General features: G+C 49.4%; 1 protein-coding gene across 1 annotated transcript in view; it reads right to left on the bottom strand.

Annotated features, from left to right (window-relative positions):
* Positions 1-13,095, bottom strand: part of FGF2 (fibroblast growth factor 2) — a 28,707-nt gene extending 15,612 nt beyond the window's left edge. The window contains exon 1 of the mRNA XM_075420943.1: positions 12,900-13,095. Coding sequence (XP_075277058.1) covers positions 12,900-13,083 — 184 coding nt within the window. The 5' untranslated portion in view covers positions 13,084-13,095. The remainder of the gene's footprint in view (positions 1-12,899) is intronic.
* Positions 13,096-18,009: the final 4,914 nt, after the last annotated feature.

Below are 18,009 nucleotides of genomic sequence, written 5' to 3'. Positions count from 1 at the left end.
CACACCGAATTCCCACTCCTGCACGCTCTATGGCTGAAGCTGGCCAAGTCCTTCATGCTCAGGGCCAACGTCTATTCCCAGCCAGGTGTCCAAGCAAGACACACAGAGCCGGGCGTGCTTGCTCCCCACCTAACATCATAAACCCTCCCAAACCCTAGGGCTGGTTCATCAGCGATACACATGCATGTGCACACAAACAGATTAATACTCCCCCACTTTGGCATTTCCAGAGCCAAAGCTGCCCACTGGGTCAGATCCAAACCCCAGCCCCTGAGCTGATGATGCCTACTGTAACTTCATCTCTCAGAATCAGAAACATCTTTAGTGGTCTCTCTCCCATGTCTAGTCTCTAACACGTCTCTTCCCCAAAGACATATTAACCATATCAACATATTCTGCTAACTGATAAGCTTTGCGTTGACATATGAGGCATCCCCAGTCTCAAAACTGCAAACACAAAAACAACTCTTTGCTCGCTTTCACTCGCTCATCATAAAACAACAGTGCCATCGCCAGAGCTGCTGAAGCACACGCTGCCCAAAACCTGGAACACATGTGGGGGAGAAAGGAGAAACAGATATGAAACACAGCAAGCAAACCTTAGCAGAAGAGGTGGTCTTTTAATAAACAAAAAAAAAACCAAAACAGCAACAAAAACAATCAAGTAAATGAAGTGTCACACTGAGAAACAGTGAGTCACGCTCCCGGACAAAGGCACATTTCTTCACTTTTGCATGACAACATTGTAAGTGTATCTTTTTCCTTTTTGCCAGCCAGAGGCATAAAACCACTTGCAGACAGACCTAAGGTCTTTAAAATACAAACATCTACAACAAAAATATACACTTCTAAAATATGAACACTTCAGAAAGTTCCGGTTACACTTAAGAGTAAATCCAAGGCTTTATACAAAATAACAACTTGTGTAACTGTTTAAAGATCAACCCGCTAACCTAGTCTACCAGTAACATGGACATTAACAGATTTTAAGACTTTTCAAGTAGTACTGAATACAATGAAAATTATTTCCCTATTCAGGTTCTCCATCTATTGGCATTTGTATCTTAACCTAAACTCCTGTAAACATCCAACTCCACCTAACACACACTTCTCATACTGGGCATCCTCACCAGGAAACACCGATTACCAAATACACAGCATCCTCAGATGGTCCCTATAAACTTCATATAAAGGACAGTAAAGTCATTCTGCAGAAGAATGACATTGACAGCAGGATCGAGTGCACCCTCAGCAAGTTTGCAGATGGCACCAAGCTGAGCGGTGCAGCTGACACGCCAGAAGAACAGGATGCCATCCAGAGGGACCTGGACAAGCTCAAGAACAGGCCTTTGTGAACCACATGAGGTTCAACAAGGCCAAGTGCAAGGTCCTGCATCTGGGTCGGGGAAACCCCCACTATCAATGCAGGCTGGGGGATGAAGGGACTGATAGCAGCCCTGCCAAGAAGGACTTGGGGGTACTGGTGGATGAAAAGCTGGACATGAGCTGCCAGTCTGCGCTCGCAGCCCAGAAGGCCAACTGGTATCCTGGGCTGCATCAAAAGAAGCGTGGTCAGCAGGTCGAGGGCAGTGATCCTGCCACTCTACTCTGCTCTGGTGAGACCCCACCTGGAGTCCTGTGTCCAGCTCTGGAACCTCCAGCACAAGAAGGACATGGAACTGTTGGAGCAGGGCCAGAGGAGGCCACAAAGATGATCCGAGGGCTGGAGCACCTCTCCTGTGAGGACAGGCTGAGAGAGTTCAGGCTGTTCAGCCTGGAGAAGAGAAGGCCCTGGGGAGGCCTTATTGCAGCCTTCCATTACTTAAAAGGGGCTTATAATAGATGGGGACAGGCTTTTTAGCAGGGCCTGATGCAATTGGACAAGGGGTAATGGCTTTAAACTAAAAGAGGATAGATTCAGACTGGATATCAGGAAGAAATTTTTTATTATGAGGGTTGTGAAACCCTGCACAGGTTGCCCAAAGAGGTGGTAGATGCTCCAATCCCTGGAAACATGCTAAAAAATGCTCTCATGTTCGTATCCATCTCTTTTACCACAGGTACTAAGTTACTGATACCTTTACCCCAAATTCTTGACTTAGAACAATGTTTGAGGGTTTCCTTATCAAAACAATGACTGCATGTTCACACATGTTTTTTAGGACTTCTCCCAAAGGGCTTTTCTTAACAACGCTAAGGCAATCCATCATGTTTCTTTCACCTGCTTTCATTTCATTTAGCATTCACCAAAGTAAATCACAGAATAACCACGTCCAGTCATTCAGCTACAAAACAAAGCTGGTGCCAAGTGTTCAGCCAAATTAACGATGTCACTGAGTGGTATCAGAAGACGTATACAGAACGTGCAGAAGTTCAGCTCTTTATGTTTACCATGCATTCACTAATCTTGTAACTATGACCTGTTTTTCACTTGCAGCAAAACAGACATACGTAAAACCAGGGACAGCCTGAGACAAGCCCAAGAACGTCACCTTCAGAAGGCAGAGAAGGTGCAATGTACCATTTTTAGTGCTCCTGCTTCAAGCACAACTTGCGCAACAACTATTCAGCGCTGCAGAGTATTTTAGGGCTGTAACCAATGTTGGAGCAGTGGATAACAGATTCGATGAGATGAAAGGAAAAGGCTGCCAGAGCAGCACTGAGAAACTGCCAACCCACAGGCATAATAAACCTCAGCATCACCGATGGAAAAGCTGGATTTTAGAAACGCCAAGAAGAATCAGCAAATTGGATTTCAAGAGAGTCTGAAGCACAGTGGTGAAAGAGGAACTGCATCAGGCACCCAGGGTGCTCGGGAGATGGCATAGCAGGCAGAAGTCCAAAGAACTAACAAGCTGATCAGGACAAGCTCCTATGAATTAAGCTGCCCTTCAGAGCTGATTGCTCTTAAACTGGCCAGCAGGTTAACAGACAGTGACTACACTGGTTTTGCACTTACCCCATCTCCAATACCAATGAAATTGAATTAATCACTGAGTCTTTCACATATATTTTTGCAAAAAGTCAACAAAAAAACCCCAATCAAAATCCATACACATGCACACACAGTATTTCACTGGTGCCTGTCCACCTCATTTACTGCAAGGGCAATGCAGAGACAACACTAAGCCTGGAGACTTACTTCATCCTCCATCTGTTTTATCCCCTTCCATCAAGCTGTGTATCCACCCTATGCTGACATTTAAATAATGCATCCACAGGGGAACAGCAGGAGCTGCAATGAAGGACAACAGCTGTCAATCACTGCTGACCCAGAACAGTAGTGAACCACAGTCTTCGCAAAAAGGCTCTATAATGTGCTTCTGAATGCAGCCTCGCTTGACTGTGAAGAGTTCTTCTTTGTAAGAAACCAAATTCCCTAACATCAAAAAATAAAATGCACAGCGCATTTTTAGACTTTCCTTCAAACACTTGGGTAACACGCCGCACTTTTACAGCGCCCTGCGATCACTCCGAGGTGGCAGACAGAACACACCACATGGGAGCCAAGAACTTGGGTCTGCAGGACCACAAAGAGAGGGATCAGGCTGTAGTCGCTTCCCCAGCTGCCAGCTCTCCACATAAAAACCCTCTGCTTATTCTGAATACCTGGGAAGTATACTAAGAAGGGACATGAGCACCTTCCTGACAACAGAAGAGAAACCTTAGAATCTGCAGCTTGAGGAACCTACCTGGCTCTCTGCTGCTTCAGCCAGACCATTACTAGTACTCACTATCCTGATTTAAATCTCTTTGCTAGTTGAAATCTCCACGCTGCTCCAGACTTCACTGCGAGAACGTGCTCCCAAAATATGCCACGGCTACAAGCACCAGCAGCGGCACCGTCGCACCTTACGCCACACCAAACCAGCAAGCAGGCCAGACACCTGTCACTCCTAACAGCACTGTCTCCTAACAGAGTATCACACAGACAACACTGATCCACGTTACTAGAGCTCCATCACTGAAATTCAGCCTCATTTGGAGACACTCGGTTGTCACACCCCACAATCACCAGTACTAGCTCAAGCACAGACAGTTAAATGCTCTGGAAGACACTGCGTCTTGAAGCGGTAAAGCAAGCAGAGGGTTGGGACTGAAATAAATTAAAACTGGCAACATGGGACAGTTCTGTAGACCTCCAGCTTTGAGGGGTTCCTGTGCTTCTAAGGACACAAGCATTGTAGGTCTTTCCCCTCAGTTTTCCTGAATGAACTGCACTGCTGTTGGTAAAACATCCACAGTGACTCTGTAAACATCTGTAAAACCCCAGAATGAATCCTTCCTATTTACGTCTCCAGAGGCATGGCCAGACACGTGTTCAGCCGTTCATCCCACTTGCTCCATTACCGCTGGAGAAACACTGTGAACTGAATCCACACACCATTTCCCAGAAACTGCTCAGCCTAACAAGCCTGCGCAGCAGGACACCCAGGGTGACTTCCAAGCAGAGGTGACAGCCTCTCCCCACACATCCACTATACGGCGCTCACTGGCTGCTTCTCCACACTGAAAAACGCCCCCATGCTTGTACCCATCTCTGCTGCCACAGGTGCCAACAGGACCTAGCGGAGTACTGCACAAAACTTCTCTACAGGTGTGCTTCTCTATATCCAGAAATCTCAGTCTCACTACTGGTCTTCCCTGAGTTGTGGAACTGTATGTTACTTGTTGTAATATGGTCCTAAAATGACTACTCTAACCCAAAATGTAACATAGGTGACAACTGCATGGACTCTGTTCACCCTTGTCAAGTCATCCATCAAGACACTGCATCCTCTCCTGCATTTTAGCAGAGGAGACGGTTCAGGACGTGGTACCATGAGGCAGGCGGTGACAATGGAACCACCAGCTGCTGCTGGCAAGGGGCAGCTCCTGTCCCTCCACCCCATGCTCCCCGCTGCGCACTCCATCCTCTTCCCTCGCACCAGCGCGGGCACTTTTCTTGACATCTCAGTGGGCTGCTGCAATGCATTCAATCAATCAGAAACCCGACGCAGAGGACGGGGGAGAGAGAGCAAATGCTTCCCTGCCAGTCCCCGTCCCTGGGCTGAACTCAGTGCCAGAGCACAGCCGAGGCTGGGGGAAGGAAGAAGCGAGAGCGTCCCTGCGAGCAGCAGAGACCTGTTCGATCAGCTGAAGTGTCCGGCCAAAGGGTCCCTCGGCCAGTCACCGCTCACAGCAGGTGACGTTAAAACACAACATCGGGAGGCTGGAGGGGAAGGCAAAAAGGGGACACGTGGATAGGAATTGAAACACTTGAGAATTTGTTCCCCTGCATTCAGAAACACTAAGAGAAGATAACACTCTGCCAAAAAAATGGTGCCAGTCCCAAGAGGTGCTACAGATATTTCCTCAAAAGAGGTGTACCAAGCGCAGATCGAGGTGCTGTGATGCCTACACACTTGAGTATGTTAAGGACCTCCTTTATCAGCAAAAGTAACCCCAGAGCTACCCCACCACAGAATGGCAACAGAATGTCTAATAACACACATCCGCACAGTAAAAGTTTGCAGGTGGACATCAGGCATCGGGGGTGAGCCGGAGAGTAGAAAGGGAAGAGCCAGGAAACGGACTGCAAATATTTTCAAGTTGTGTCACAGCTGATATCTATCCTTGCTTTTACAAAACACACAACCATGCAGTATTTCATAGCCACGAGTATCAGGATTTTCTGACTTGCACATTCCAGCTGGAATCCTAATGATTGCTGGTTTATGAGATCTGTCCAAGTCTCAACAGAAGGTAAGGGGCAAGCTAACACGCGCCGCAACACAGGAACATCATTTCACCACATTGCCACTGCAAATGGCTATGGAGCCTAGCTCCTGTTTCACCTTTTCACAGTACCCTTAGTATCATTCTCCTTTGAATCACTCGAGCAATGTGGTTTCAAGCTCTAAAAGTCAAACATGAGTGATAAGTTCACACAGGATCACTCAACCAGAAGTGCACCATGACAGTTTGTGCAAGACGACCTCCACCCAACTTTGTAGACATCATCTCATTTATGCACTCGGACGATCCTATCGGGCTCCAGTCAAAATCTGGCCCTACCCTGAACAAACAAAAAAATACGCAAGATATTAATGCTGAAATGCCACCAGAGTCACCCTTTAAATATTTTTATTGAGAAGTCGGGAGGCAGCAGCAGAGGCAGACAGAACTCCAGTTTACCCACTTATTGTCACAAAACACACTACTGAAAATGACAAATGATGAGAGAGTTGCTTTACTGTGAAATGCACAGTCTTAAACAGATACTAATGAAAGTAAAGGCTATTAGTTCTCCATCAGAACTGAAGTGCAATCTCACTACTGCCTTTGAGACTTCAAAAGCCATGCCATGAACATTTCAAGTACTGCTTGCTATAGAGACTCATTTCACAGATTTCATGCAAGTACGTACTTTTTCCAGTAACCTGACCATTCTCAGGACAACCTGCATTTCAAAACTGGATTGCATTAAGGTTACACAGTCCGTTTTGGCTTTACTAGATAACTGCACCAACACGCTGCCACCGACAGCCAAAAAGCCCCATTGTTTCTAGGGTTATTAACCAGTCAGCACAACCATCACCTCTCACGTATTCCGGAACAACGGATGGCCAGTCATCCCAGGGCAACGCTCCCAGGAGTGCTAAAACCCAAAACAACCAAACTGCAAATGTCAGTCTTCTTTTGTTCACATCAGAAGTTATGGGTGGATTCATGGATTTAGTTCAAAGTGCTTGAACAAGTGAGGAAATATCAGAAAAAATATTTTTCTGAGGAATAAAGAGGAAGAAAAAGGTCAAAAAAACCCAACTAAGCTCGGAGAAAAACTTTCAGAGAAACTCGTTGCATGTTTCACCTCGGCGTGTTAACAATTTTAAGTACGTAGAAACCACCGAATAATTATTTTTTAAAACTGCTTCCCATATGTGTAATCCAAGGGAGTTGGGAAAAGCTTACAGAAATAAAACGTCACTAAAAAGATTACAATTTAAAATTCAGTTTAAGACATTGATTAATTAAAGGGCAATTAAACAGAATTGTGCCCCAAAAACTGCAGTGGAACAGGTCCCCTTTCTTTTAGAAAAAACGAGAGGTGTTAGTATTCTGTAGAAACCGAACATGAGAAAAGGGCATTTTTCTGGGGTTTATCTTCAAGCATCGTTTGAGTCCTGTGACTGTTAATCCTGCTGCCAAAACCAGCGCTACATCTCTTCTTGCCCATTCAATTGTCTGCGCACTTGGCACTTCTCTTGCTTTTATTACCCAATGCAGAACCTGAACCTGCTTTTATTACAGAAGATCAACCTGAACAACTTTTAAAACTCTTTAGTAATATACACCAAACACATTTTAAACAAAAAAAAAAAAGAAAAAAAACCCGAAACCGACAGGTTTTAACTGACTGCAATTTAGTCTCTTCACCTAGTGTGTCAAAAGAAATTGTACCTTAAAAAAACATTACTACCATAGTTTTCTGTAAAATGTTTTTAAATATTATCTCCACCACAAGATGAACTTTTTCGTAGAACCAGCTACACAAATTTCAAGCATTTATTGGCAAAATAAATACCACTAGCAGCCACCTGATCTGATTTTCCTGATGAGCAATTTGGGAGTCTGCAGCTCCATTTTATCAAGATGACAAACATCCCAGAGTCTTCATTCTGACTTCACTTAATGTCACACATGCGTCACTGCAGTTTTGACCAAAAGTTTTAACCCACCCACATAAGGGGGTCATAAAGACAACTTTTGCAAGAATCTGCATTTATGTGACCATCTCCATAATTTCACTGTATACTGTCAAACTACTCTATGTTATCTGTACTTTGTCTTCTTCACTCAGCTACAGCTGTGCAATCGCTAAGCAGGAGTTGGAATATTTTCTTCTGAATATATATATAAATAACAAGAATATGTAAGTACCTGTAAATGCTCCTAATTTCTAAAGCCTGTGAGAAGGAGGGGAGACCTTATCACTCTCTACAATTACCTGAAACGAGGTTGTAGTGAGGCGGGTGTTGGCCTCTTCTGCCAAGTAACTAGCAATAGGACAAGAGGAAACGGCCTCAAGCTGCATCAGGGGAGGTTTAGAATGGATATTAGGGAATATTTCTTTACTGAAAGAGCGGTCAGACATTGGAACAGGCTGCCCAGGGAAGTGGTGGAGTCCCCATCCCTGGAGGTGTTCAAAAAACGTGTGGATGTGGCACTTCAGCACACGGTTTAGTAGGCACGGTGGTGTTGGGCTGACGGTCGGACTTGATGCTCTTGGAGGTCTTTTCCAACCTTAATGATTCTATGATTCTAAGATTTAAGGGCTAAATCTTGCCCCCCACTGTAACTGTGGATGGTGGTGCCCTGGGAACCTTCCACACTCTTCCAGCAGCCCTTTCCAAACTGGGCAGAAAACAGCTGGGAGAGATAGGACAGTTCATCGCCTGCCGGAGACATCTCATATTCGCCTCGCTCCACCTTCAGCGTGTACCCACTACTCAGTCACACACCTTCAGGGTGGGTAAGACTCACTAAAACCCAAGTAAAAGGATTAGCAAACAAGATGGCAGAGTAGAGAGCATCCCCCCCTGAACATCACCATCCCTCAGCGTATCCAGCCAACACAGGTAATTTATTTATTCACTTAATCAATTTACCCTGCAGGACCATGCAGGAAACTGTATGACAGTATTTCTGTGGCAAAAGGAGTGAGAGACACCAAGTAAGCACACTCTCAGCTTTTTTTTGCACGGGAGCTCTCTGCTGCCCCATTCCCCACAACAGCTATGCCTGGGCGCCAGGAGGAACTTCTGGGGAGACTGTGCCGCAAAGCATCAGTATCTGGCAAAGCAGTTAAGGTCTTAGGCAACAGATCAAAAGCAATGCAAAAAGTCTGTTTTCAGAAGGGCTTAGGTAGAGGCAATATATTTGGACGTTGAGGCCTAGGTTTTTAAAAAACAAAAAGAAAAAAAAAAGTGTCAATGTCACCTAGTGCTCAGATTTGGAACAGGTCGCCCTGTCAGCAGCTCCGACCTTGTCTTGGGACACCAAAACGGAAGAGCAGATCTTCTGGGTCCCACGTAACTTACACGCCTATAAAAAACTAAGCACCAGGTACTGAAACTTCATACTAAAACAGTTCCTGACATTTGCTCGAATTGTTCTTTCCAAGGATCCCATTTCGTTTTCTTCTGTTCGCACAAACGGCGATCAGATTTCCATCTTCTTGACTTAGCTGGTACACTCTAACAGTCTGCGCACACCTCAGTATAGTCTTCTCAAAATATTCACAGCGTAACCATTTAAATGTTGGGTATGATACAAGTGAAAGTCATAACATTAAGAACTACTTATGAAAGGAGCTTTCTTGAGAAGAAGTGTTCCTGGACCAGTATTACCCTGTTTTATACTTCCTTCAGGTATTTGTGGAAGAGTAGCCAGGTACTGATCAGGAAGAAGGTATTTCAGACATCTGCAGGGCTGACAAAAGCTCACGCTGCAGAGTCCTTTCCAAGTGACAGGCTGGAGCCTTGTCACCTCATCAATGAGCAGACGAGAACGGCTCAGGATTCCTCGGACCACGGAATAAAGCTGCTTGAGAAATTATGGAAATACATAAATGCCAACCATTCCTCAGTGAGGGAAACTGTGAAGGGAACCAGCTGTGCTACCAGAGATTTTCTGAAGTGTATGGTAAGCGTTGTCTTTCCATTCCTCCTGCTCTTCCCCTCCACCGGCACTGCAGTCCCTTCCAGGCAAACACCTCCGCAGAGTTTCTAAAAGCCTTCCCAAAGTAACTGCGTTCTTCCTACGTTTTCCAGGGCATAAATCAAAAGTTGTTGATCAGCAACAACAAAAAAAAGACAGACGTGTTTTTTGCTTTGCTTTAAACAACAAAACTGTAAGCACCTTCTGTCTCTTGTTTGTCTGAAACGTACCTCTTGAAGGGAAAAAAAACCCTCAGCAGAAGTCCCCTGAGTGTGTCCAAAGGGGCACTTCACTGCAGTCACTGCACAACACGCATCAGATGTGGCAACACCGACCGCGTAAGGCATATTGTCCTGTTTTTCAGCTGCGTGAATCATACAATTCCAACCCTCCAGCACACAGGACATCAACCTCCATTCCCAATTTCACTAATGACACAATTACGAATAAACCAAGGTGAATGGGGTGAGTGTGAAAGAGCCAAAACTCTCAGTGCCATGACACTAAACAGACCGTATACTTCGAACAAGCCATCCTTAGTACGAGAGGCAGAAGGGGGGGAGCAAAAAAGCACATGGATAACGCAAATTTGTTTACAGGATTAGATTTTGGTCTGAAACATAAGGAGACAGTCATTCGCCTTCTAAAATAAGAACTTCCTTTAAAAGTAAAAATGAGGATGTGCTAATCAAATGCTATTTTGTATAATTAATTCATAAGAACAGCAACTACCACAAGAATCTCTCCTAATTGTCTTTTAATTAAGATTTTAAAACCTAATTCTCTGCAGCCATTAGATTTCTTTTCTCAGAACCATCTTACAAAACCTTTTACTTAAGTAAGAAAAACACCATGAGTTATGCGAGGTGTGTATTTTCTTCGGGGTTTTTTTTTTTTCTAAACTCTTCTCACGTTGGCTGAGATTTATTGCCATCCGCCATGCCAGCGCGACCTGCCAGGCATACCACAAGATTTCACAGGGACTTCCACAGCGCAGCATTCACCGGGTCAGAGTTCAGCATCACACAGATCCCTCTCGAATGACATGCTTACAACAAAGATGCTAAGGATGTGAACCGCGTAATGCCGTCGCAACGTGCCCCACTGACACTTCGAGCACTGATTTCTCTTCTTCTCAGAACTAGAGTTCTTCCAGGAAAAAAAATAAGACAAAGGTGGGGGGGGGAACAAAACAAAACACACCAAAGAAAGAGCTGTCTGCTAAGGAGAAAAAGAGTGTGACAGCAAGGACAAGGGGCAGCTCAGGTGCAGTGGCACTCCTGTGCCTAGGTGTCCTTGCTGGACACAAGTCCCACCAGCCCTCCAGCTGTGTCCCGCTCCTTTTAAAGAGGGGGATTTTCTGCAGATGGCCGGGGAGCGCCGAGCTGACGGGTACCTGAGCAGCTCCCCGGCAGCCGACCTTCTGCAGCATAGCACAGAGGCCGCGCCAGTCATCCACAGCTCTGGTCTTCCTTCGCCTGCTGCCACTGTTCACTCCAGAGGAGAAAGGACAGGAAAAGAGAGGGGCTTCAGGGAGACGAGCGCCAAAGGAGAGGGGCAAAGAACACCCGTGATCAGATAGTACTGAAAAGGCAGAGAAGAAAAAGTACAGAGGCAAAATGGAGCGCCAGAAAGAAATGACAGCAAAAATCAAGCTACAGAGCAAAACAGGGAGTCTTGAAAAGTAAGGCAGTACCACCAACACCAGAAGGCTTTGCAAACATAATTCACTACTGGGAAAGCAGCATGAGAAATCAGTTAAAAAATCTCTAGCGTTGGTAAGGCTTAACAGGAAGAGAAAACACCTATTAGATGGGACTCAAGAACGTAAAACTAGTACTAGTTCTCCTGGCAGAATAACAAAAAAAGGCGGGGAGTGGGAGATGATTTCGGGGGAGCTCCATGATACGGACGACGACAACGACAAGGATGAACGGCACCACGAGGCATGGCAGCTGGGCCCAGCCGGGCGAGCACCAAACACCGCGCGCCACTGCTGGAGCTCTCACCTCGAGCAGCAGAGCCCTCGACACGGCAGGAACCCGATGGCTGCGGCAACCTCTGGAGACCCAGCTCCAGCCCTACTCAGCATCACCTCCCTCTGCAGCACACTTCCAAAGCTGCTCCTAGGGGTGAGGGGACATGTTTGGTGAGCTAATGAGGCTTCTTTCCTGTAAGGACTCCCACATTTCTCAAATATAAAAGGCTAAAGCAAGCTGAACACATGACTGCATGCTTTCCAGTACAGACTTGATCCCGCACAGTAACAGACTGGTATGTGCAAAAACCAAACCGCTTGCCGGTATGGTAAATCAACGATTTTGCTTTAGGCATCAACATTTGAAAAGTCCACACACAATAATTCACCGCGCTGTATTGGCAACAAACGTATTTTGTTACTACTGGTACAACACCGACTGCGCTTCCCTTTAAACCAGTATCTGAGAAAGAGAGAAACGCAAGCACGCAGGACCAGGTCTGAAAGCTGCCGACAGCTGCTCCCAGGAATCCCTGTCGGCCGAACGAAGGATGCTGACCTCCCCACAGGGCACTGCTCCAGGCAGGCCTCCAGCCGCCGCACGTACGCTGCTCCTACCGGCGTCACCGAACGGCCTCGGACCGAAGCCGCACCGCGGCGACGCTGTTGCTGAGGGGCAGCCTGTTGCGGTGTTTCTTCGAAATCGCTAGCAAAGCTTTTGTTGCAAGCGGTCACTGCCCAAAGCGGAAAGCAACGGTGAGGACCCCCGGCCCGTCCCCGCCGCCAGCCCCGTCTGCGCTCGCAGCCCCGGGAGCGCGGGGCCCCCGGCTGCCGCCAGGGCTCCACCTGCCCGCTCCGCCCAGGGCCGCCCGGCCGCGCCGCGCACGCTGTGCGGCACGGGGCCCCCGGGCCGGGGACGGCGGGAGCCCGCCCGCCTGCGGCCGGCCCCGAGGGAAACGCCCGGCGGGCATCTCGACACCGGCCGCTGGCGCCCGCCAGAACTCCCTGCCGAGCAGCGTCCGAATCCCCCCGGGTCTGCAAGCAGCCGTTCCGCCCCCGGAGCGGAGGACAGCCCGGTTCGGCAGCGGCGACCCGCCCCGGAGAGATGGCCCGCCGGGGAGCGGCCGCCCGGCACCCCCTGGCCCGGCACCCCCTGGCCCGGCACCCCCCGGCCCGGCACCCCCCGGCCCGGCCGGCCCCGGCCCGCGGGGACACTCACTGTGCGGGTCGCTCTTCTCGCGGACGCCGTCCACCCTGCCGTCGGGGTTGATGCGCAGGAAGAAGCCGCCGTTCTTGCAGTAGAGCCGCTTCGGGTCCTTGAAGTGCCCGGGGGGGAAGGCGCCGCCGCCCCCGTCGTCGGGCAGCGCCGGCAGCGTGGTGATGCTCCCCGCCGCCGCCGCCATGCGCGGGGCCCCGCCGCCGCCGCGCCGCCCCGGGCCCCCGCCGCCGGCCCCCGCCGCCAGCCGCGGGCGGCCTCGGCCCCTGCCCCGGCCGTCCAGCCTCGCCTCGCCTCACCCCGCCGCCGCGGCCCGGGGCCCCGTCCGGTCCCGTCCGCGGGAGCTGCGCAACGGCGCTGCCGGCCGGCCGGCGGGAGGGAGGCAGGGAAGCAGGGAGGAGGGCGGGCACGGGCAGCCGAGCACGCCGGCACCGGGCTGCCCCCGCCCCCGGGGGAGGCGGCGCGGCCGGCGGGGCAGAGCAGGGGAGCGCGGCGATCCCTGCGCGGCGGCGGGTCCCGGGCCGCGCCTCGGCCCCCGCCGCCGGCGGTGCGGGCGTGCGGGCGGTGCGAGGTGCCGCAGCCAAGGCCGCGGGTCCGCTCCTCGGGCTCCGGCGCTGCAGCAACCGGGGAGCGGCCTCAAAGCAGACGGAGCCCCCGCGGTTCCGCGCCCGTCCCGCAGCGCATGCCGGCCGGCCGCTGTCGACGGCAGGGACAGCAGAGACTTCTGACACCGGCCTGCTGGCAGCACGGCCAGTCCGTCCCAGGCAGACGCGCACGCAGTGTGCGAGCGTCCGACCCGCCAGATACGCCGTGTGCGGGGGGCGGGCGGCAGAGCCGGGTGAAGAGGTTTGTGTCCAAACCCGCACCCCCAGCGCGCAGCCGCCCGCGCCGAGACAGAGAGGCCGAAGCGGGACGGGCTGCCCAGCACACGCAGTTTGTCACAGCCTTTCTCCTAGCGCATACGTAAAGCAATTTCGTTGCCGGTCAGCTTCCCTTCCCGACTGCGAGCCCTCGCAAGCCGTAAATCGTGATTCTTTACCAGGATCGGTGACGGTTGCGCTGCTTCCCACGCCCTCACTCCAGGGGCTGCATCACGATGTGCGGCCGGCAGAGCAGAGCCCGGCTGGGGCAGGGGCAGGGCAGGGGCAGGGGCAGGGGCAGGCCCCCCCCCGCGTCAGCCAGCCGCCCCTCGCAGCGCCGCGGGCACGGCCGAGCGTCGCGCGCCCGTCATTGCTCTCCACGCGGCGGGATTTCAGCCCTGTGGCTCACGAGCGTGTCCCGTACCCGCCTCGCTTTGTGGTCTCCAGCTTCTTGCCGCCCGTCCGCTTATGGCACTTCCTGCTGTTTCTCCTGGACACCCCCCTGTTAGCCCTGTACCGGGGAGTTGGAGACAGCCACGGCCAACAGCGAAGGCCCTCCTCATCCCCTCTTGCTCTGCTTCCGCAACAGAAGCTGCGTTCCGGGCACCGGGTGTCCTCACACTGTAGAGTCTGCCTGAGTCCTTACCTCTTTCTTGGAAGGTAGATGAAGGGAAGGAGTGAAAACGTCCTTCTTAAACCCGTAAGAAGTTTTTTTTAGTAAAAAAAACCCCACCAAACACCCAAAAAACTTCTCTAAAGGCTAAACATCCACAGCTTCACTCCACCCTTTCCGTCCCTCTGCCTTCCCCGGCAGACGCAGCAGGCCGCTCACAGCTCTCTCACACCAGACCCCGAGCCCTGAAGTCACGTTCCAGCATGGCGTGGGCCAGCGCTCCATCTCCTGGGAAGCGGGACGTGGCGGGAGCAAGGCCCTGCACCCCGAGGGCAGCCGCAGGAGCGCAGCCTTGGCCGGCTGGAAGCCCTGCCACCAGCCTGCCCGCAGCCTCACAGGACAGGGCCCGCACGTTTCCGAGGTGCTCCGCGCCCTGGCCCCCGTGACGGGGCCCGGCCCAGCAGCGGCAGGGTGGGTAAGGCAATCAGCTCCAGCTCGTTGGCAAATGAGCCTTTCATAAACTCATGCAGCTGTCAGTGGCGACCCGTAAAGTTGCGGGGCCCGGGAGCTCTTTCGAAGCTTGTCGCTGGGGCTTGTATCTGTGGGGCCTAGGAACAAAAGGCAACGGAGCTAAAATGGAAGGTCGTATTCCCCATATGTGCACTCACGTCAAGAGCTGCCAATTTTATTTTTTTTTAATATTTTCCTTTCTTTCTTCAAATAGAAAACATAGCAGCTTTTATTTTCTCCATTCTACTTTCTTCTGCACTCCAAGCTCTTAATATCGTCATTAATATTCCTCTTAACATGGACTAAAGCAATTTTGGCCACAGCATTTTCCTTTCTTGTGGCCTCGAGCACGTTATCCCCACCACCACCCTTCCTCAGCTCGGATCTTGCGCACTTTTACACCCATACAGCTACTTCCCCTCCACCCAAACCATTAATTATCCCTGCTTCCACCCCTCTTCGTAAGCCGTCCCTTGGCCTGCTTAAAACATACTCCATGTTAAAATGCCTTAAACCTTACCTTCCTTCTACTTCAGAAATAAATCTTAGAGACCTATTCTCTAAGCTGTTCCATTTATCTAAATTACTTCCCTTTTTGTGTTTGTCTTGTATTGTAACCAGCTGGATTTTATAATAGCTTACCTCTTAGAGAGAAAAACCTGTTTTGTCCAGTGCTCCTTTCATACTTCGGGGTCATACTGAACACAAGGAACTTCACAAACAAGACAGCCATCCCATTCCGATGGTAGCTAGCTCTGGACCATCTGTGTGTCCAAACATTGCCTTTATTCAATATATAATGCTTAAATTTCTAGAGACCCTCAGCAGCATCATACTCAGAACATCTGAAAAAGGACTTACAAAACCAAACCTAAGTTACACTGTTGGTCTGGTTACAGAAAAACATTGAAAAGTGCAAGAGTCATTTTTGAGACATTTCAAATTAGGAGTAACAAAGTCCAACAACTCCATCAGTTTTTAATTTTTAATGCGAAGTGCAAGAATCCAGCCTTCAACTTTTCCAGACATTGCAGCAGTTACTACTACAAACCCTGCCATACAACAACCCCAGAAAATTGCAGTCCCCTTTCCTGGAAGCTGCCCTTAGAGGGGTTTCAGCCATAGGTCCTTGACAGTTTGCTAGGACTACGTCTCCACAGTGTGTTTGGTCACACGGGCGAAGATGGTGTTTGAAAGTTAATCCGCAGAAGACCTCTTTTACTATAAAATTAAAACAAAACAAAAAAAAAGCCCTCACTTATGAAAAGCAATTAAAACTCCAGGAAAGCAAAGACACACCGAAACACCTCGGCTCATCCATCTTCCCACCACTGAGGCGTACCAGCAGGTGGTTTGGATCAACAGGGCAGCAGGAGATGCTTCCAACTATCAGAAACGTCACATCGGCCCCAGGCCTCCAGTCCGTCGCAGCCCTTCTTCGGGTTTCTTGGCTTCCCAGTCCCTCTCTTTGGTGCCTATCCAAGTAACGACTAGCCAAGAAGAGATGGATAGGCTGTGTCTCTTTTGAAGTTTTTCCTGTGTTGTCTAGCGCTCAGCTAGCAGTGGAAAACCCTGAGCGCAGGTCTCGGCCGGCGCAGGGAACAGCCTCCACGTCGCCTGGCCTCGCGCAGTGCCTTGGCCGGGGTCAGCCTCATGCTCTCCACATCACCAACACATATCGATGTTACACCCCCACCCCCCCCACCCCCCCCCCACCCCCTGGCCCCGAATCTCAGGAGCGCAGTGGTGAGAAACCTGATACACAGCCAAGATCCAGCCAGACGTCTCTGACAGCAGGTGGTGGTTGTTCGAATTCAGTCGTACTTGGGTTGTTCGAATTCAGTCGTACTTGGTAAATCCTTAGCGTGAAGGAAGGCTGCTTCTTTCCTCCAAATAACCCTGAGGGAAGAGGGGCTTGCAGAGCCAGAGGAAGGCAGTTTTGGGAAGAACGGAGTTGTATGAGGATCAGAAGGGGGAAAGAGCATTCTCTCTCTCTTTTTTCCCTGACTTTCTGGATGTTACATTTCTCTGCTCCAGATGTCTCCCCCAGCTTAGCAAAATAAATCACAAAATAGGCATGATGTAGATGGCCCTTGAATAAATCCACCCCAGCGCGCCCTCCAGGTGGAAGATAACCTTAACGTGAGAGGACAGCTTTTGTGCGGGCAGTCCAGGCAGACATCTGGACAGATGAAATATAGTGAAGTGTCTTCATGTTTTAGTGAATTATTTATGTTTGAGGTGACACACTTCTTGGAAAAAATTACTGCTTGACTTTAAATATACTTCTTTCCTTCAAAGTCTAAGGATGAGTTGAAGAATTCAGTAGCAATTTATCACCCAGAATTCTTAGTTCTTTCACCATCAACAGCTGATACTTATATTCTGCGTCAATACTCCTGTGCTCACTCAGGAGCTTAAATGCGTGCTTCAGCTGCTTTGTATGATGGAAGCCTACAGCCACCGTCTCTCTGTAACAGACTGAATTTTTCTTCTAAATGTCAGTTACTATAGAAAGCAGCCTCAAGTTTTGCTCGCCTACCTTTGTAAGTGCAGTTTATGAGAAAAAGTTTCTGTGTTTTAAGTATATATCCATATTATTGAGTGCCCGAGAAAGTCTTCTTGCACAGCCACTTTTTTTAAAAATCTGCAACAGAAGTTCAGCTTCTCATTTACCTTTCTGATGACTTTATGACATTTCATCAAGATTTCTTTTTTTTTCCCTAAAAAAACCCAAAAGCTTATTTTTTCCCTCTTCATCTCTTTTTTTCTGGTGCAAAGAGCAGAAAGAAATCACATGAACAATAGAAGAAGATCTCCTCCCTATTATAAACCTCTTACAGTCTCCATTCCAGTTCAGCAGAGTACTTTATTCCTGTAAAGCACCAGTGGACACTTGTTTGTGTCTTTCTAAAGTAAAATTTTCTGAAGATATGCTTAATCTGAATATGACCACAGATGGCCAAAACTTTGTTTGGGCTGTCTTCACAAATGGTTGATGCTGGAAACATAACAGCCCAGGATGGCTGAAGATAAGAGAACTAACAATCCAGTGAGGCTTAAATTGGAAGGAAATCAAATTTGTTATGGTCCAGAATGATTGCACTTGGACAAAGAACTGAACTGTCTC

The sequence above is a fragment of the Opisthocomus hoazin genome, chromosome 5 (genome assembly GCF_030867145.1).
Source record: "Opisthocomus hoazin isolate bOpiHoa1 chromosome 5, bOpiHoa1.hap1, whole genome shotgun sequence".
Lineage (NCBI taxonomy): Eukaryota > Metazoa > Chordata > Aves > Opisthocomiformes > Opisthocomidae > Opisthocomus > Opisthocomus hoazin.
Note: the sequence above shows the minus strand (reverse complement) of the source record. Positions and strands in the feature narration are given on the sequence as shown.